General features: G+C 45.0%; 1 protein-coding gene across 1 annotated transcript in view; it reads left to right on the top strand.

The window, feature by feature from the left end:
* Positions 1-8089: 8089 nt before the first annotated feature.
* RDH10 (retinol dehydrogenase 10) overlaps positions 8090-21700 on the top strand; it is a 184593-nt gene continuing 170982 nt past the window's right edge. Inside the window, exons 1-2 of the mRNA XM_069621212.1 lie at positions 8090-8470; positions 11835-12091. Of these exons, the coding sequence (XP_069477313.1) occupies positions 8185-8470; positions 11835-12091 (543 nt within the window). The 5' untranslated portion in view covers positions 8090-8184. The remainder of the gene's footprint in view (positions 8471-11834; positions 12092-21700) is intronic.

The following is a 21700-nucleotide window of genomic DNA, read 5'->3' on the forward strand; positions in this document are numbered from 1 at the left end:
CCACCGAACTCACAATTTTCTTACTTTCCATGTCCTGAAAGTGGTAGGTGCAGTACTTGGCTGAAAATCCTGGGCTGTCGCACTGCCCATCACCGGCTAGCCTGAACCGTTTGCCCGCGAATGTACTATCAATAGACATTTTTTCCATTCTCCGAGCTTCGCTAATGGCTGGAAATAGATAATCGGTTTGGTATTTGTAGAACTGAGTTTTCGCAATGAAATGGATTCCCACAAACTGAAAGAAAGACTCTAACTTTTTAAAACTTGAACCACTAAAAAGTGCAGCCGCTGCACAAAGTAGATTGCCTGCTGGCAGTTGCCCCAGCATGGGTTGTGCAGACCATGAGAAGGGATGATATTTTGTACAGGTGGCATGTATTTTAAGGTTAGTGCCTCGAATTGCACGAGTCACATTAATCAATGGCTCCCCACATACTTCCCCACCAACCGAATGCCCACATTTCATCCGAATAATAATATCAATCAAACAACTATCGAATACAATGAATTTGGCCTCTTTCCTTATACTGTCACTCTGCATCCCAGCTGTTTCGGCCTGTAACGTTGAGGACATGTCACTCACATGAAAGGTAGAATCTCTGATATCGTCTTCCGCTATGTTCAGTGATATTAATGGTGTTTCATTGTCGTCCACTTCATTCTCTTCCATTGCAACATCTGTTCCTTCTCCGGCGATGGGTGAGTAAAACAATTTCTTCAACTTTCTCGCGGTCTTAGTTTTTGCGGGTGTGGATTCTGTGAATTGATCTCCGACTGCATCCGAACTACCAGGAGGACATTCACTATCAATGGCTGGATGTGGTATAGCTCCGTTGTCAATCACTTCATATTCTTCCCATTGGCACGATGCATCTCCAGTCTCAAGTCCCTGCCAAAAGGTTTGACAAGCAACATCTCTCGTTCGCTTCACTGTCTGTGTAGATCTAGTTCGTACACCCACTCGCAACTAGAGGACAGATTGGAAAAGGGATGTTCAGTTTAAACACAACTTACAGTATTGAACTATTAACAGTGAAAAACAACATAATATAGTGACCAGGACACTAACTTTCTTTTGCTTTCTTTTCTTTGAAACTTTCTTGCCTCGAACTTCAACATCGGGACGCTGTTGCTCCGACTCGTGTGTGCATGTCTCCACTTCCTCTTGCGCTGCAACGACTATATTTTCATGATAAGCACATCCATCACGCACTGACGCTCCATCGACTCCCTGAAACATAGAACTTTCATTAGTATGTATAATAATATTGAAAACACAAAATGTACTCGGGGACCAATACCCACGTACATCTCAATAGCAAAACACGAATGAACACTTTGTGTAGAACATTCAAACGACAATTATTCACGCATTGTTGATCTAGTTAGATGGAACTGTCAAGATCCATACCTCGGGCTTCTCATAGACTTCCATTGATGATATTATTGAAGATGATGCTTCAGTAACTCCCTGAAACACAGTAATTGCATTAGTATGGTTTTCTATTTTGTTAAAAAGAACATACACTTTGTGCAGGCGTCAACGGCTCATCTAAATAGACCTGCACAAATGATCAGTTGTCTAAAATAAATAATGGATATCTAAATATGATTCGATTTGCTCGATCGTTGGAAGTGTCACCACCCAGATATCTGCATCAACTACTAGGGGTGATGTTCTTGTAGAAGAAGCTCTGTCATCTCCCTGAAACATAGTACTTGCGTTAATAAAGAAGGAAGTATAGCGGATGTAATCACGTTATATGATTTCGCTTGATCGAACTGTCAGTATCCATACCTCGAAATGCATAAGAACATCAAGGGACGATGTAACTGCGGTGCACACTTCTGCAAGCTGTTGCGCCGACCCGTAACTGCATGCTCCCCCTTCTTCTTGGACTAATGCTCAATCGACTCCCTGAAACATAGGACTTTCATTAGTAATGAACACAATATTGAAAAAAGAAGACACATAGGAGGGCGACGACAGAAGGACATATCAATGGCTAAAAACGAAAGAAACATTGTGTGTAACAATCACGCTACAAGAATGCAAGATCTGATGATCTCCATCGATGGAACTGTCCGGAAACGTACCTCGAGCATCTGAGTGACATCAACGGTTGTCGTCAATACGTTGGACTCCTCAGCATCTCCCTGAAAGACAGTACTTGCATTATTTTGGATAACAATAATTATAACTGAAAACAAAGACTAGAGGACGAGTACAAGGGTGTACCATTAGGTAAAATAATCACACGATAAATTAAAACTATTGATTTACATGCCTAAAACAAGTCAGTGGCAGAATAGCTAAGTAAGATTACCCGATAGGCGCTTGAAGTGGCTGATGACTGCAATAACGACACAGATGGAGAATCTTCCGCCTTCATATTGAGTGGATACATAAATGGGGAAATTATTGTTAGCTAATGCTACACACTACCGCAAGGCCGAGAGATAAATACGTAAACTTGACTCACCAGTGGAGGGATGTGGACGAATAGAGTGGGAATAGCGGTTGAGAGCAATTTTCGCCTCGCTCGCGGTGTGTTCTTCTTTATTAGCAATGATGTGGAGTACATGTCTGAGCTAAAGTGCCTGCTGCAGATGCGGTATCGATCACCCCTCTTGTCCGCAAAGACTTCTAGGACTCTACTTTCAAGCTCAGACGGTGGATATCCGCAATATCGGACCCATTCTCTTATCTGATCTATTGTCTTAGGGAAAACATGCATTATAGTACCTTCAGATTTATTATGGGTCTTCGAAGGGCAACCGCCAATGGAACAGGCAGGCATTGTGGAAAGTTCTGAAAAGTAAAGATCAACAATTCTCTATGAATACCAATGTGTTAAAAAATTAAATGACACATAAAAGGTTCAATGCAAGGTTCGTTTTGGTTCTTGGAACTATACACGTTATTCACATGCGGATAAGTATTTGAATAACTTTTAAAAAATAGAAAGATAATTTGACTAAACTCAGAACATGTGACTAGTTCCTTGCATGTACTGTCTTGAACGAAAAGAAATTGGACGCAAAATGATTATGGTACATGGCCTTACCTTGACGAACAAACAGTTAGATGCAGGGATCAGAGTAGTTTCTTGTCGTAGAACAGGGAGCAGTTCACAGGTTGCAAACTGACGAGTTTCCTCGAAGTGGTCACGGAAGTTCACAGAGACGAAGAGCAGATAACCAGCACCTTCGCGGGTTGACTAGCAAAGCGCAAAGAAGTTCTCATTAGAATATGAAGTGGGTTATAAAGAATTCGAAACAGGGGTGTGTTTGTGAATGAATGATGTGTATATGTCGTGGCATTATGCAGTTTGCAGGGGGCCGTCCAGCATGAGGGGGGATGCTTGGCAGGAGACACGGGGTCTGGAGGTAGACATGGGAACAACAACCCATGCTCTATAGACCACTTTGAAGTGTACATGGTCTTTGGCACCTCTTGGCCTTTATCGCTCCCTGACAGCTCCACTTGCCAGCACAAGTACCCCGGTGCGAACTGCCTTTCATAGGGCGGGGGGGTGGATTGGGGCGGTGGTCGTGCAGACAAGACACAGGAAGACTCGTGAATGGAGACACACTTATGTGGATTGCAGGGGGCCGTCCAGCGTGAGGGGGGATGCTTGGCAGGAGACACGGGGTCTGGAGGAAGACATGGGAACAACAACCCATGCTCTATAGACCACTTTGAAGTGTACATGGTCTTTGGCACCTCTTGGCCTTTATCGCTCCCTGACAGCTCCACTTGCCAGCACAAGTACCCCGGTGCGAACTGACTTTGATAGGGCGGGGGGGGTGGATTGGGGCGGTGGTCGTGCAGACAAGACTCGTTTGCCGCAGGGCCTCACCAAGGAGAGGCCATCTAACTGCATGTAAGAGGCAGGCTGCAGGATCTAGTACATGGAAGGCAGGGGTGTGAGTTTATAAATACCTCACCCTCCCAGGAGAATATATGGGTGCAGTTCACCGTGGAGACCCTGGATGCCTAGGCAGTTAGTCAGCAGCAGGCTGGCCTGTGGTGGCAAGGCGGCACGGGCCAGAGGGGGTCATCTCTGTACCCGGTGCCCAAAAGGATGATTTATTATGATCAACCATATGGATTATTTACCTATAACCATGTTTTGTATCAATAAAATCCAACGGCCTTCCTTTTATTGCCAACGCTTGAACAAAGTGGTGTGGTAAGTATTTTTGGGGGAGGAGGCAAGGCCGGGAGGCTTGATACCAACCCGCAAAATAACATATGTATGTCTGCTGCATATGGGTTCAACGGTTATGTGGATTGAAGGTGGGCGGCCAGCGTGAGGGAGGATGCTGGCCGGATACATGTGGTGTGACAAGACAAGGCACAGGAAGACTATTCAATGGAGACACACTAGATTCATTTAAAAAATCAAAACAACCATTGTTAAAATATATGTTGGGTTTTATTTTAGATCTTAATTTCAATTGAACATAAATAATAAACATTACACATTGTAAAGTTCCGGTTGCAGCTCATCCAGGGAAAATCCGCGGTATTGTCCACTGTCGCTGGGGAAATGTTGTCTAATGGCAAGTACCGCACAGGCAGGTATTACTCTCCGAACGCGGTGTCCGAGCCTCCCGTGAAGCCACCAAGTGAAGCAACGATAGGCCACCAGCCTGTACCACCTGTGAAAATGAAAGATGCAAACTGTATTAAAATGACAAAACTTTCTTATCACTGTCGATTCAGGTAAAAAATGTCATTCTGCTTTGAAAAAAATTCTATCTAGAAAATGCACAATATGGAACCAATTTACATGCATTCGAATGATATGTAGATGTAATTTTATATGTGGGAGACGACCATGAAATAGTAGTGGCATCACTGACATCACAACCAGAGTATACTTACTCGTTACTCGGATTACGCGGACGAACAGTGCCGCGAAGTTCGTGCATAAGCACCATCATCATCCTCAACACGGTCCGTGAGAGGCAGGCTTCCCTGAACTCTGGCAGCTCGGTGAGGCATTGCGGACTTGGCTCGCCTTCCGAAATGTAGGCCAAACACCTGGAATTTTCACGGCAGCAGCAGTTCTCCTCCTCAGTTGGCATTAGCTCGCACCGATTGCACGTGCACCAGGTGGAGACGCCGTCCATGCGGCATGGTCCAGGCTCTTCATCCGTTGACTGGTCCCCCCAACTGCCGTCCGAATCCCCATCGTTTTCGCGTGCTTGCCTTTCCAGTAGTTCTTCCTCTGTGTACTCGGGCTCGTACATATACGGCATTATTGTAGCCATTGTGTGGTAAAGAAAGTAAAATAATTTACAGAGATGGTACAGGTGTTCACAAGGCCTAGAAGCGGCGAAGGTAGCTGACCAGAGCACAGAAACGAGTCACAGAATACTCAAAGTAACACAGAGAGAGTAATGGAATCGAAAATCTGCTGCTGTGTGTTGTGAAACGGTGTGTTTATACTTATAGAGGAAAGAGGCGTCCTGCCATTTCCATGGCGACACTTCATTAGCTGAGGCGCAGCGATTGTTGACACGAAACGTGCTTTGGCGTTGGGAAATGGGCGGTACGCGTCTGCTGATGTCAGGCTCAGGGGCGGGGGATTTGATTTAGTGCCGCAAAAGCAGGTGAGCCAGGGCGATGGGGGGAAATGATAGGATTATCAGAAAATGGCGGCTGATTTCGAGTGCGTTAATGAACGAAAAGTCGGGTAAGGTCCATAGGAAAGTTTTCTACGATCTACCGATTTATGCTTAAAAACACATGGCCGAACCGTAGGGACAATAAAAAAAAAGTCCCGGAACTATCCTTTAAAATACAGCCATTGCTAAAGAATAGTGGAAAAGTATGATTAATTCTGATCCAGAACAGCAAGAAATTAGAAAGGCCATGGCTAGTGACTGGAAGGGATGTGGACAAGACCTTGCAGACTTTGTGCAAATCAAGGAAGAAATATCCATGGATCTGGAACACATTTATAGAGGTGATCGTGTAATTCCACCTGTGCAAGTTAGAAGGAAATTGCTCAACCTGGCGCATGAGGGGCACCTAGGAAGGAGTTTAACGAAAAACAGAATAAGAAGTAACTATTGGTGGCCAAACAAGTGGGAGGAGGCAGAGGAAATGGTCAAGAATTGCACTGCTTGCGCCGCAAGTGACAAATCCAGAGTTTTAAGGAAAACACCATTGCAACCAGTTGAGCCTCCAAAGAATGTGTGGTCCAAGTTGGCGATAGACGTCATGGGGCCATTTGAGAATCTTGAAATGGTCCGAATATATATTATAGTACTTGTGGACTACACTTCGAAATGGGCAGAGTGGGGAATATCAGAAGCAAACATCACCACTGAGAAAATCATAAGCTTTTTAACAGAAGTTTTCAATAGTGAAGGAGACCCCAAAGAGTTGGTGTCAGACAACGGGTCTCAATTCACATCATTAGAATTCCAGAGGTTCCTTAGAGATAGAGCTATTGAACATGTAACAACCTCCCTGTACCATCCGATTTCTAATGGACTTGTAGAGAGAACGATTACATTTGTAAAGAGTGTGATCCAATTGGCTATGGCCAACGCCCTCCCGTGGAGACACTCAAAGAAGCCCTATGCGCATATAGATCAACTCCGCACTCCACCACCAATGTTGAACCTTTCACTATGATGTGTGGCAGAGTTGCATCCAATTGATTGAGACCTGCATGGATTTTCATGGACACAGGTGAAGCAAAATTGGATATGGATCAGATATTAAGAAATTTAAAGGAAAAACAGGTCAAATACAAGGATTATTAAGACTCCAGGAATGGAGTGAAAGAAATGTTGATCAAAGGAGAGTGGGTGTGCATTAGAGAACCAAAAAAGACACTCAAAGGTGAATCCAGGTTTAGATCACTGCAAAGGGTGAAGAGTTGTCATGGCAACTCGGTGGTATTGGAGGATGGGAGAAGATGGTCTTGTGATGATCTGGTTAGAATAGAGAAAGACTTCAATAGACCAACCACGAGTAGGAACAAAGACATTAATCCAGGAACACCTAGTGAGGTGTACAAAGACAATTTCATGAATTTGGGCACTAGGGCGAATGATGATCCAGGAGTAGTAGGAGTACCTGTCCAGCCGAACAGAGAGTCTGACAATAGTCCCTGTAATGCAAGTGGTGGAGCTTTAAATGGGGGATTATCTAAGAGGAACCGGAAAATGATTCGGAACTTTAATTAGGACTATTTTTACTATTAGCATTTGAAAATGCCACATGTGTCCTTTTCAGTTATTTAGTACTTTATAGAAATGTTTACCTATTTGTCAAGGTTTGAAGCATACTCTTTTTACCCTCCTTTTTTTTCCCTTCTCTTTTCTCCCCTCCCATTTTCTTATTTTCCTATTGTTGTTTTATATAAAGAAGGGAGATGTTATGTAGTCACTGACATCATTGTCAGTGGAACGTATACATGTGGGATGTATGTGTGTAATGAGATTCCAATGACGTATTAGTTAGACCATTACATTCAGCAGGGGAGTTGCTAGGTCTGGAAAAGACCAGGGGCTAAGCTGATGTTGGGACTGGGGGCTAGCTAGTCTTTTGGCTGTAGCTCCTGAGATTCTATCCGGGGCTACAACCAAAAGATCAGGTGCTATAGACCCCTTAGCCCCCCCTAGCAACGCCCCTGACATTCAGTGCCTCCCGGCGGTGTTGTGCTCCGGGGCCCTTAATGAAAGCTCATATAAAAAGCTTTACAGAGTGCTTCAATTCACTACACACTGTTATGTGTGGGTCCCCAAAAATTCCCCAAAATATAATGAAATGCCCTCCTCCCGGGCAGCCCGTATCATTCTGCTCCACTAAAATGACAATCAAGTACGTATTATCTTTAAGACTAACTGTAAACCAAATTCGCTTTGTAAGGTTGGAATGGCCATGCTCATCAGCTCCCTGCCACGAAGCTGTCTCACAACTTGCCTTTCCCGCTCGCGCAAAGATGACGCAGTGAAGTGGCCACGTGGGGCCCGTGACTTACCGGACAGTCGGAGCGTGTTTTGGTCACGTGAAAAAGAGTGGGCGGGTTCAACGTCACGTGAAGCACAGCAGGCGGGGCGTTGCTATGGTCCGTTCCGTTTCTGGGATGGGAACTAGACACTACCCTCGCAGTACCCGGAGGGGGCTCCAGAACTCGTCGTCAGTCTGCAGGGATGAACATCTTGCTGGAGCTGCTGCTGGTCACCCTGAAGGTGCTCTGGGCCTTCGTGCAGGCGGCGGGCCGCTGGTTTATACGGCCCCGGGAGAAGAGCGTGGCGGGTCAGCTGTGCCTGGTGACGGGTGCCGGAGGGAGCCTGGGCCGCCTCTTCGCCTTGGAGCTGGCCCGGCGCCGGGCAGTGCTTGTACTCTGGGATATCAATAGCCAGAGTAACGAGGAGACGGCCGAGTTGGTGCGAGCGGTGTACCGGGACATCCAGGCAAGCGACGCTCAGCGGCAAGGTAAATTATACCCACATGAACTGTGTTCCCGAGGGGGCAATGCCACCCGCAGACAGCACGGAATGTACACTGCTAACCACCTCACAGAAGTCTTTCCCGCTATATCTACTAAGCACTCTTGATGGCACTGACACACTGGCATGCCATAAAACGAACATGACATTTTGCGAGCCACACTGCACATTTAGACACCCCGCCACTCGCATGCTCTCTCCGAATACATAGGACGAACGCAACTCGCAGGGCACATGATCTACAAAGTGTCTCTCTTCTGTATAGTCTGCTGCCCACACGGGACACTGTACACACACGCAGTTGCCCTGCTTTGAGTCAGTCACTCTGCCATCCGCACGCCGCGCACTTTCATGTCGACTAGACTACCGCAGGGGTTCCTATTCCCTAGAATTCTGCCCGCCTCGGACTCTTTTCCTGTGGTACCAACGGAGTACTACAATGCGTTGAGATGGCCCGCACAGTGGTGCTCCAAGCACCCCGCCGATCTCAATGCACACATGCCAGACAGGGCACTGCTTTCCAGAGAGACCTCGCTGTCTGAAACGGGGTATAGTAATAGTCGAAGTGACAAGTATCACTTGGCAAGACATGCCGCTACCAGTCACACGGTGCTCTCTCAGCCTGCAATAGGACTGCTTGTCATAGTGCCACCACCTTAAGCTTCTGCACAGTGCTAGTTGCGGGTCCTTTTTATTGCCTGCATAAGGCACTCTGCGGACAGCTCTCCTCGCCTTCCCTTTGTAGCAAGTCACAGTACCTGGCACATAGCGCATTTGTAATTTTACCGCAGAGGTGGGAAACGTAAACCAAGCTAATAGCGCTTTAAAGAGGAGTTATTGAGCTATTTATCTCTCTAGGCAGTCCTTGACTCTCAGGATCACACTCTTCCCAGGCACCCACGCTTGTGCTGCAGTGTAGAACTTACAGTGCAGGGGCACGTCAATTACGTGCGTTCTAGGTTTCCTGTTTTCCCCAAGTGTCACGAACACAAACGCACGTGTTGACTGGCGGCTCGATGCATTCGCTATGCTAATATTACTTTGCACACCACCCCCCCCCCCCCCCCTTAACTGGTTGATTGTATGCACACTTGATATGAGCATTTCAAATTGAAGCGTGTTGCCGTTAGTTTCCCGAGGCAGTATCGCACCGATTGATAACTAAAGTTCTTGTTTAGTTCGTGTACTGTGCAAATGCACCATGATGTTATGGACTTGCCCATTCTTTCGGTCATGGAACTTAATTGCCGAGCCACAGTGCCGTAGGCAGCCGCACAGGTGCGTCTGCTTTACATAGTCGTACTGCGCGTCGTGCATGCCACTCAAAATCCTATCTGCTGGAAAGACACCTGAAATGTCATGCCGTGCATCTGATGCTGTCATAAAAGCAACACCGGACTCTGCACGGGTACGTCCCGCCTACACTAGAGGGACGTTTGATACCATCGTCCACTCCCGTTAGACGGTGCGTATCTTTGCTTTGGTGGTCACTTTGACCTCCATATTAGCTGTATATTAATTGGCGCAACACGCCCCCATGAAAAACATTAAGATTATTCCAACTTATTTTATATAGACTACTTTACTGAGAACGGGAGGTTCCAGGTTTTTACTGAGATTGTGTAGAGTAGAAAACTATCATCTCCACTCAAAGGGAGTGTGAAGCGGAGAATTAATTTTGTGCAGCCTACAACAACTCGGAAAAGGCGTACACATATAAGCAATGCCTGCTAAAGACTGCACATCGCGGCACAATGACCATCGTTTTGCAATGGCATGAAAGCACACCTTCAGTATGGGCATCTTCATTATAGCGGTAATGTGAGTTCAGCTTTGACTGCTTCATCTCTTCTTTCAGAATTCGAATCCGCACTGAAATTATCAGTTTGCAGAACTATTTAGGTTAATTTATGAACCCACTTTTTAAATATCATTTAAGCTGGCACACACTTAAAGGTTTAACATTTTAAGAACAGTGACGCGCTTATGAATGCTTTCAAAATCTTTCTATGTGCACCTTTGGCTTAAATACTGGTACGTTTCAGGGAGCAGACTTAAATATTTTCTGCCTTTCCCAGCTCATCATAGGGTGCAGGGATTTTGGCAGGCATCCCTTCTATGCACGCCCCTAATATTCGATGGGAGGAGTGCTGTAGTTCAGGGTAAGCCCATTTTGCTCTTGAACGAGAGCCTGTGGTAGTAGCTGCATCTCCTGGTTCGTACCCATCTCTTAATTATGCTACCATTTGGCCAATGTTCACATCTGTGCATTTATTCGGCGTTGGAGTGAGAATCCTTATTACTTTCATACAGTACGTTGGGTTGGCCGTGTTTGCACCTACAAACCATGGAGTGGCAGAGATGGAGTCAAACAGAAGACGGAACTATTGAGCTCCGTCCCGTTATGGATGGAGGGTATTTCAAGGTGGGATGGTGTAAGGTTTTCATTTCACTGGATGCCCTGCTTGAGCTAAGTGTTCTTGAGCTCTGAGTGACTCCTATCACGGGAAATGTCTTTAGTTATTTCTTTTTACACCTGTCTATCCGTCTATTTAGGTGGTTTACTAATCCAAAGGCTGTAATAATTTGCCTCGGATAGGCACTGTGTGCCCTTTTCCAGCTCAGCAGCTGTTAGACCTCGCGCCTCTCTTCATACAGTGTTGAGTTTGAGTTTACGCAGCCTTCATCTCTCCCTTGATCATAGTCCTTTGGATGCCTTTCTGTAAAAGGACATAGTAATTGTACTCGAGGCTTTTCATAAGAGATGGAACACCGTTTCCGTGGATTGTAACGCTCTGATTGAAGGGAATCGTTTTAAGCATGCAAGCGTCACTTGGTTCGATGATGCCTTTTCTATTGGTCAGAGTAATGGCCTAATATTTGGGGAACAATGAGTTTTGTTGTTTATTTCATGGAGTGCATTAGCGTGTAATTTGGAAAACGTTGCCTGTAAAAAAAAAAAAAAAAAAAAAAAAAAAAAAAAAAAAAAAAAATAATTAGTTTTGCGTCTGTCTGTCTTGTCTCTTTCCATGTGATTGGTCTGCTGTTCTCTTTGCATGGTGTGGTTTGCTTTCAGGAACCAGTTTTTTTTGTTGCACAGTGGATCCTTGCCCTTCCAATGCAGATTATCGGGCATTTTCTTCTTATGACATTTCAAATGATTGAATCGCATATTTTCTCGCATGCTTCTCCCTTTGCTTTGTGCTCAATCTTTTCTTCGCGGACAGAAGACATTAAGTTGCCTTTTTTGTGTATAACCGTGCCAAATCAAGTGTGTTGGTAATTTGAAATTGTTTACTTCTGTGATGGGTACAGTTTGCCTCAGTGACTGCACATCTCTTACATTGCAGTGGCAGAAGCTGCCCTCGGGGGCACTGTTGAGGAGGAAGAGGTGATTCCCTGTCGCAGCCTGGAAGTTTACACCTATACATGTGACGTTGGCCGGCGGGAGAGTGTGTACCAGTGTGCAGAGCAGGTCCGCCGGGAGGTGGGAGACGTCTTCTTGCTGCTAAACAATGCGGGTGTGGTGTCTGGGCATCACCTACTAGAGTGCCCTGACGAGCTCATTGAGAGGACTATGATGGTCAACTGCCACGCGCACTTCTGGGTAAGAAGCTGCAGTCTTTTCTGACGCTAAGGCGTGAGGACTTTTGCTTTTTTTTCATGCTAAAATAATAAATGAGAGAGTGGGCAGAGGAGGCCTGTGGCGTTTGGGACTTGTGAAAACTACGGGCGAAGGGAGAGTTGGTAAATGACATGACCTTCTATAAACCTTCATTTGCATGGTAAATTGAAAGGCATGCATGCAACCCCCACAACCCACCTATTGTACATTACACAGATACCACTTCACCTACCATTTTCGATGAAATGGATTCGATGAATTCTCATTAGGATAAATGGTATTCAAATAAATGTACGGTAACATTGAGTCCCTGCTTTCATGCTTTTTTGGAGGCCTATTCCTGGGCAAATGCATGAATCTACATTTCTTGATGAGATATGTATAGATTTGTATATTGTGTTGATTGCACGATTTAGTAGATTGAGCAAACCATGAAGGAGTGTTCAAACTAGGCAACTCATACTTTACAGGCTGTTGGGAGTACCACCCAGCTGGGAAATGGTGACCACTCTTGTATACTCCAGCAGCTAATTGGTCTGGGTCAGGATGGGCTAGCACATGCCTCTTTACGTGAGTCAGGACGACTGAGTTTATTTGCTCGGATACTCCCACGGTTTGCATACTATATTTAGTCACACACTGTGAGGTGCAGCTTGGTCCCATGTGGCGCAGTGAGCCAAGGACCCATATCTGGGCATACCCCCCTTTCACACAGGGATACCAACTATAACCAAAAAAGTAATGGGTGGAATGTTCTGAACCCCTGGCACTGCTCTGGACAACCTTCCACACCATCGTTTTTTAGCACGACATGATCCGCTCCAGCTTATAAAATGTCAAATCTGCTACTAGTTGGGATTTTCAGTGTAACTGTACTGTGCTCTATGCGTACTGTGTTTACGTTCGATTTTGTCCCTAGCAGTTCTTATGAAGTTGGCTATGCTCTCCGTACAGCGATAGTTCTGCAATCTACCCACATGTGTGACCTACTTATAGGTATAGTGTATGGGTTGGTGCATATCTTTTGAATCTTGATGTTGGATTTGCAATGCAAGTTTAGTCGCACGCTGAACACGTTGAGGCTAGATTGCAAGACTACTCCACATCCTTCACTGTTCCTAGATTTGGGGAAACGATCAGGAGACTTACTTATTTTTAATCTTCCCTCCTAATTTACTAGTGTTATGTCCTTGGCACCCCACCCCATCAAATAGATTGGTCCTCATAACGACTTTGGAGGTGTAAAGCACTTGCCACAAGTCCGGCCCTCCCATGTAACTCCCGAATTATTTCAGCCTCATTGTTAGTTCAGCAGTGTGGGGAAAAATAGCCTGTTTCCTGCACTACTCAATTCAGACCAGAGTTGGTTGAATATTGAATTCCTGCACGTAGATGGCGATAAATACTTTAATCTGACAATCCCTATGGAGCCCCAGCGATTTGAAGAATGAGGATTCCTACTGCTTTTGCATCACTCATAAACCTGTGGTAAATCTGTGGCACTGTGAAGACCAAAGTACTAGTTTGGTATTTCCACGGAAATACCCTGGGAATAATACTGCCAAACCCGTATTTCAGCATGGCGGTGTAAAGTGGGTGACCAGACGTCCCATGTCCTGGTTTTGCCAGGACAGTCCTGGAATTGGGCCCTCTGACATCCCTAAGCCCCTCCTGCCTGTCTCAGCTGTTCACTGTCCCGGTTTTTGGATAAAGTGGGAAAGTGACCACTAGCGTTCCAGCACATAATTATTGAACATTTATAGTGGACGACAATTATAATTCTACCAAACATTGGAATCAAACATTATTTTATGGTGTCCCTCTGACATCCCAGGGTGGGCATGAACCCTGCACTTTTCAGGTACCCACCAAACGCATTACCTAATTGTGACACGACTGGTTACAACACCAAATGCATAGGAAAGCTTGTAATATTAATTGGTGCAAAAGCTAATCTGTTAATGATATGCTTACATTAAAAATCGACGCAGCACAGTTCATATGTAGGATAGCAGGTCAGTCCTAGAAATATTGCATATGTACAAAGTTTGGATGTTCTGCTGTGGTACTCCTTTTTATGTTTGTGGCCTTCACAAAAAGCGTGTCGCCCTAGTGTAAGCTCAACAGGAGGTAATACCGCCAGCGTATTTATGGGGGTAATGTCTAATGGGTAAATGGGAGGATTTTCCTCTAAAGTCTGGATTGAAGAAGGGAGGGGGACTAACCAACTCATATGGCCTCACTAAGTTTGCAGGTGTATAGGAAACGGCTAGCAGTTACCCTGATTACCAGCGGGACAGGTGGGGATGGGGGCCCAAAATCCCTGCCACAAGAACAAGCGACTCAACCATAGGGCAACACTTTATATCTCTATCCAAGAAAAACGACAGGGATCACACTAGAACAGCATATAGTTTCCAGAGCACTCATCCAAACATGTTGCCCTGTTTTAATCCTGAGTAATGTCACAAAACAGGTTACGTACCCCAGAACCTATCCCGGATGGGGATTGGTCAGTTTAGGCAAACTACATGTATAGGGGTTTATTGAAACACCATCTCTGATGGCTACTCCTAGGACCACCTCTACGTCCAACAAATACATAGTTGCAGAAAAGTAAATAAGCTGTTGGTTACTGCAACATACTGTCTTAACGTGAAAGGTAACTGAGGATTGGATAAAACTTGTCTTCCCCGGTTTGGGACTATAGACAGGCATCGGTCTGGGTGGACCTTTTCTCAAGGCAATGGGAACTAACACGGAGGTGCAGTGTTTCATCATGTTGCCATCCCTGAACACCTAAGCCTGAGAGAGTAGGTTCAGTTATTAACCCTGCAGTCATTATCTTTTCACTTCTGGTTTGATGGTAACAGCTTCCTCCCTCCATTATGAGTGCATAGGCATTGTCCAATTTATGGTCTTTGCATCGAGAGTTTCCAGCGAAACCCTTTCCATCGAAGTTTTGCAACACATTTTTTTCCATCGAATGTATGCGTGTGGCTTTTGTTTTTTGGGTGTCACCCCACAAACCTCTCCCTCACCCCCCGTTTTTTACCTTTAAAAACCCACCCCAAACAAAAGTAACCCTTTATCCCACACACAGATTTGATGGAAAAAAAATAGTTGCAAAACCTTCGATGGAAAGGGTTTAGTTGGAAACTCTGGAAAGTCCAGATACCGCATTGTCCTGCTGTTCCAGGTAATGTGTAGAGACCACAAAATGAAGCTTTCCTGCTTGTAGTTTTGAGGACTTTAAACTATATTCCTTGTAGGTGTCTGCTTGGTGAACTTCCGTTGCTGCTCTTATTTGGCTAGTGTGTGCACTGCCTGTGCTGGAAGCTCAGCCTGTCTGCCTTTAGAAGAATCAGGCTGTCAGTTCTTCCACATATTCGAAGTCTGTTTCCACTTCTTCATTTACTCTAGTGTACCCATGGCCTCCTTGTTCTTATGACTTTCCATGTTGGTCGCGATTAAGCAAGTGCAAGCTGAGTAAATGTATTCTTGGCATCTTGCGGTTTCAGCTCTGGCAAAAGGGTATGTATGTGTAACTCTGTCTGTGTCTCCTAAGCATTTGTTTTGTGTATCTGCAATTAACGATCGCATGGTTCGTGCAACTTTGTGCATGGATGCCCGTCTGCTTCATGTCTGCGCTTATGTCGTGATTTCATTGACTTCTCGAGTCATAATCAGTCGACCTGTTCGATTGACTACCTTATCTCCTCCACATCGTCAGTTGGGTATGGCTTGAATGTCTGTCTGAGGGACTAACGTTTCTCCCATATCTACGATGCATCGACGATGGTGATGAAGGGCCGAAGAATGATGTGCATCTGTTATCTTCTCTTTGGGCTGCAAGTTGGGTACGGGCCACAAGGGATACACTTGGACCTTGTCTTCAAAGTCATTAGCAGTACCAAGAGGAATTGGTGAATGCTACTGTTAAGGAGCATTTCCACCTGATTTGTATAAGTTGTGGTTCAGTCCCTTTCTGAGTTTCCATAGGACTTACTGAGAAATGAGGGAATTGCCTCCGGGGATAATTGCTGCAAAAACAAATGATAACTTGCATGCATGTGTTGGTGGTATGATCTCCCGTTAGGTTTTTTCAGAGCCTTGACAATCGACTGTAATTCTGTTACCTCCAACAAGGCCCCTAATCGGGTGGAAAGGTACACTGAACTCCTTTTTGAAGGAATGGCACCCCTCTGAACACTTTGGAATTGTATTTATAATGCATCTATACAGCAAATGGATAAAGAATAACAAAGCAGTCCTACTGGGCCTTGTGGTATTCGGATCGTTAAAGTGCAGTGACAAGAAGTTTAGCGGGCAAGGGGAGAAGTGGCGGTCGGAGCAGAATGCGCTAGTGCTAGGAAGGGAAAGGAAGCGCAGGCCTGTGCACATGCCTAGGCCAGAGGTCCTCTTTAAACCACCCCCCCCCCCACCCGCTGCAAGTGCTGGGGAAGGCCAGGTGGGCAAGACTTTAGGTGAACATGCTACAGTGAAAAATGCTACACTGACTTGATTCCCTCCATAAACGAAAGCCACCAAAATGTTGCAGATACCATGCACCTTACATGGCTCTGACCAACTGCAACTTTAAACAGTTGAAAATGCCATGCACTTCACATGGCCCTCACCAAAACACTGTAACCATATGTGACCTGTAAACAGCCAACCCCCAGATTACAGAAACCACCCTGGTTGCACCAAGCTAGCTTCCACCAACTGCCCCTCACAGAACATGCACACAGCATGCTGCTATTGCTTCCTTTGCTACAAGTGTACATGGGGGGGGGGGGGGGAGGAGGGGGTGCGGGGTAGGTGCTAAATATACTAGTAACTTATCTGTGGTCTCCAGTCTAGTACTTGGGAGGAAGACCCAATCTTCGGAAATTTCACATTACATACCCATTTATATCCTCAAATGCATATGAACAGATACCTGACTTTAGCAAACTAAATAGTGAACCAGTTAATTTAGTGATCGTTACAACTAGCGGTACCACTGATCTGCACGTTGGGGGGAAGGGGACTGCTATAATCTTGTTTATGTTTATAATCTCCCGAAATCGCCTATACTTGTAGCACAACGACCGACCCCGCCCTGTATAGGGCAAATAGGTGGGTTTGGTCAGATTTCATCTTCGCCAGTACACCCCAGACTGGTATGCCGTCCATGTGCCACAACTTTCAGCCCACAAACGCTTATGGGGCTGGAGCCAACCCCAGACATAAACACACTTTCACAAATATACTTATAGATTGCCTCTTTATTGGCTCAGCTCACTCACTGAGGCCAAACCGTTTACGTGACCCTTCAGCAAAAGAGAGATTAATTACACTTTTTGCAGCTGTGCTCTGGACTAACCACTGAGTGACGTAGGAGAAAGCCTATTCAATAGATCGCCTATAATGTTGCATACATGAGCTTATTGTTGCTCAACACTTTGGGTCAACTGGTTTTCAGAAGTTTTTTTTGAATTGCCTGATCACACAGATGGTTACATTTCTAAACGCTTCCATATTGGCCTTGTGGCTTGTTCTTGAAAGGTTCCCAGTCTGTATTACATGTCTCTGCTACTGTAGAAGGCAGCAGCCTTTCACGTAAAGCTGGTACGCTCCCCAGAAGGAGCCCCACGTAATAACGCAATCGGCTAAAGACTTGCTTTAAAAGTTGGCTAATTTGCCCATTTCGGGGGATTTCATTTCATCTGCCTGCCTGCTCTTATTCTGGTGCTCATTTCCAAAATGTGTGTTTTTGAAATGTAGCGCTTTCTAACAAATGTTGGAGGTCGGATGTTTATTTATTTTATTTATTTAAATGTATATAGCGCGCAAGCAGCCCAGGGGCATGAGGCGCTGTTACTTGCAATAACTTAGTTACATGGTACATATGATAGCGATTGTTGACACATTATGAGTAGTACAGGAAATCATACTGTTACAAATATTGCATTTGGGCGTAAATTACAAACCTTAATGATAAGTATTTGTGCTGATGTGTCGGTCCTTATGTGAAGAGGGTAGTTTTCAGTGTTTTGCGGAAGGTGGTGAGGGAGTCCTCGCCACGGATGGTGGGAGGTAGGGCATTCCAGAGGGTGTTGCAGAAGTTCAGTGTTATTGATAATTTCTTAAAGAATTGTAATGACAGTTCTACTGTTCAAATAGTGCCGTGCACCTGCATTTGTTAGAGGAATTATAGTTGTATTGAAGTTACTCAAATAAAGTCTGTAGGAAGGAAAAGGAGGGTTATTCAACGCTATCAGCAGAGATTTAATTCTTAGCAATGCTTTGCCAGTCCAATCCCTAACCACAATCTGTAGTTCGTCTTTGGCTGGTGGGACCAACCAGCCCTAAGGGAAGGTGTCCTATTCAGAGCTTCTGTTGATAAGGAAGGACAGCAGTGCTTGCTTCACGGTTACTGGAAGGGTTTGCAGGTAAACACTGCACATAGGGTGCTGTGCGATGCAAAATTTAAACACTGGTGCCTTTTAAAGGGATATGGAGGAAAGCAAGACTCCATAGAATAAGGTACGGAAAGAACAGAGTTCCCAAAGTCAGAGCAAATGAGAAGGAATGAGGAGGGGCGGGCTCCCCTCATTCAGAAGAGAAGGGTCCAGTCCGGTAATGTCCTGGGGGGGGGTCTAACTAGGCGATGGACTGAAGTATAAAATTAACGCCATCAAGTTGCTTCCACAAATATTAATTTATCTTTTTAGATTTCATGTCTGGCACATGTGGGTGGTGTCTCCTGGATATTGGGATTCCTGATTTCAATTAAAAACCTGTAGCTTTCATCAACCTCTTGCATCTCTTCTCAGAGTTCTGACCTTTTGGCTACTGGTTTAGAGGGACTTCTGCTTAAAAATTCCGAAAGAAAGTAAACTCTGCAGTAAGGATTGTGTAATGAATAAAATTCCATTCAAGATAAAGAATTATGGTTGTAGGCCAAAATGTTGCACCTGAATGGGGCATTAATATTTGGGTGTAAAGATGTTGTTGATTCAGAGAAGAATGTTACTACTAGCATTATCTTCGACTGGATCGTAACTGATCTAAAAGAATGTCCGTCTTTCAAAGACCTCTCCTTCACCCATGTAGACGTTTCTGTGTGCGACTCTGCCACCATTTCTGACAGGGTCCTAGTACATTACTAGCCATCGACTTTTCTGAAAATTGATTCTTCCAGGAATCCAGATTCTGTAATCTCAACTGCAACTCTTGAGTAATTTCTGAAAATAGTAAACACTGTGAAGCCTTTTCTACAACAATCTGGCCAAGTCCCCTAGACCCTCTGTGCAATGCCCTGTAGTTTCCGCTGGGGAATCCTGAGCACAACTACATTTGTTGACACAAAAACTGAATTGTATGACATTTTGAGTTGGTCTAATTGTATGGAGGTTGGGGGGGGGGGGGGCATATTTAATGGGGGTTTTGGCTTGCATCCTTTGTTGCAAAATAATGAATAGTTTGCTTCAGACTACCTGATGATCCCTGTGGTTTAAAGGGCTGATGCCACCAGCTTCAGGAAAAAAGCACAAGACTGACAGGAAATCTGAATGGAAGGCTGGTGATGGTAAAATGTTGCTTACTAGACTGATGAACAGAAGGCACCATTTGTAAATTCTGAAGATGCCCCTTAAGCCTACCAACCCCTCCCCCGCCCCCCAATCCTTGTGGAAAGGAATCTTGTGGGAGGTGGATTCACTCCATTTGAAGCACCCAAGACCTAACCATGCTGGACTTCTTCCCTTTTAGCGAAAAGGTTGATTATGGGTGCACACCTCAAATTCAATGAAGATTATAATATAACTTGAAAATTGTTTAAGGTTTGTTTTAGGTGCGGGGGAGGAATTGGGGCCGTGGCACAAAACCCCAACATTAAAAGACAAAGCAGAGGATTCAGTCTAGGAACCCTCCCGTCCCCTGCACACTTTCAAATGTGTGGACTGGGTCCACTACTCAATTTAGGTATTATATCAAGAAAGAATATAGAGGATTCAGTTCTGTAAGATAAAGTGAGAATTTATATCATAAATATATAGTCAATGTTCATTCACAAAGAAACATTATAAAGTAAATAAGCAAAAAGTGCATCAATAGGTCACAGCATAGAGCATGTGGTGGGTTAACTGGACAAAAAAAATGCAGTCTTGTCTGGCAGATGGCTCTTTGGCCTTCAGTGCATACTTGATGCTGGAGTTCTGTCCACACCATGATATGTAGAATCAGGAGACCCTTGTTTATTTGGGAGCACCTGCCCATTAGCCTACCGCCGGGTAAAGTTGCCTTTCAAAGGTGAAGTATCTTCTTACTAGACTTGAATCTCCACTTGACTTGCATACCCCTAGATACCTGGTCCCTTTTGCAGACGGAGTGAATGTATAGTTCAATATGCTCATGGTCTAAGGACCTGCAAGGGTAATGACCCTGAATGATGCCCTCCTGTCTGTGATTTTTGAGGGATGCCCCCCCTTCCATCATGGTGACTGGCTAGAGATCTCCGTCTGCTTCCAGCGGCAGATGGGGTCCATTACCCTTAGTTTGAAGTTTGACTGGTGGCAATTCCTTTGGAGTGGTTCTGAGAACAGAAAACCCCACTAAAATGGTATAGGCACTCCTAAAGGAGCTCCTTCCTGAACACATTTACATACCTCTGGAGGACCACGCAATGATGTTGGCTAATTTTGTCAAATCCATACAATTACTGGAACAGTACCTGCCCAACTAGCCCCGTTTGTTACAGTTTATTATCAAAGGGGGGGGGGGGGGAATTTAGTGTTACATGGATTTGTGTAATTGAGTGGCGGGGGGCAAATAATATGAAGTAGGGTTTGGCTTGCCAACGGCTAACCTGGTGAGATGTACCAGACGCCTCTGACACTACAGATCAAAGGAAATAGGTGAAGGGAACCCTAATGCACTTAAATGGGCTATAGTTAAAATGCAGGTCTGCATCAGTGTTAATAGGGAAATGTTTTATTTCTTCACTTGGGATTTTCTAGCTTCCCTATGAACGAGGATTGCCTAGAGATTTGCTTTCTCAGTTTCCATGCAAGTTTCATTTTATGCCACTATCCACAAGGTGTCTGGCATCCTGGACTGTTTGGTCTGTGCCTGGGATTCCTCTTCCTCTTTGTTAGCAGCAGGATGCACTGGTTAGGACTCGTCATTGGCTTCATAGCTCACATACACCACTGAGGTATGCATAAGTCAAAGACCCCCCCCCCCCCCCCCTTCAGCTGTTCACCTGCATGGAGGAGATTGTCCTGTGTTGAGATTTGATCACCACCCCCCCCCCCCCTCCTTCCCCCTTATCTATATGCTGTCTGTTTTGCCTGCATGGTGTGAGCGCACAAAATAAATCTGTCCTCTGTAGTTTTCCACTTTGACAGATTCATTAAAAGAGAATGGTGGGATCGACCAACCTTGATATGAACATTGCTATCTTTTTAGTTTGATATCAAGGCCGGGAGGATAGGTCCAGGGCAACGAGTTTGTCTTGGAAGCAAGACAACGCATAGCAACACAGGTTTGAATCCCGGGCTCACGCTTAAACTGGTCCTTAGTATTAACACGTCATAAGAA

The sequence above is a fragment of the Ambystoma mexicanum genome, chromosome 5q, assembly GCF_040938575.1.
Source record: "Ambystoma mexicanum isolate Mex_15411 chromosome 5q, UKY_AmexF1_1, whole genome shotgun sequence".
Classification (NCBI taxonomy): Eukaryota; Metazoa; Chordata; class Amphibia; order Caudata; family Ambystomatidae; genus Ambystoma; species Ambystoma mexicanum.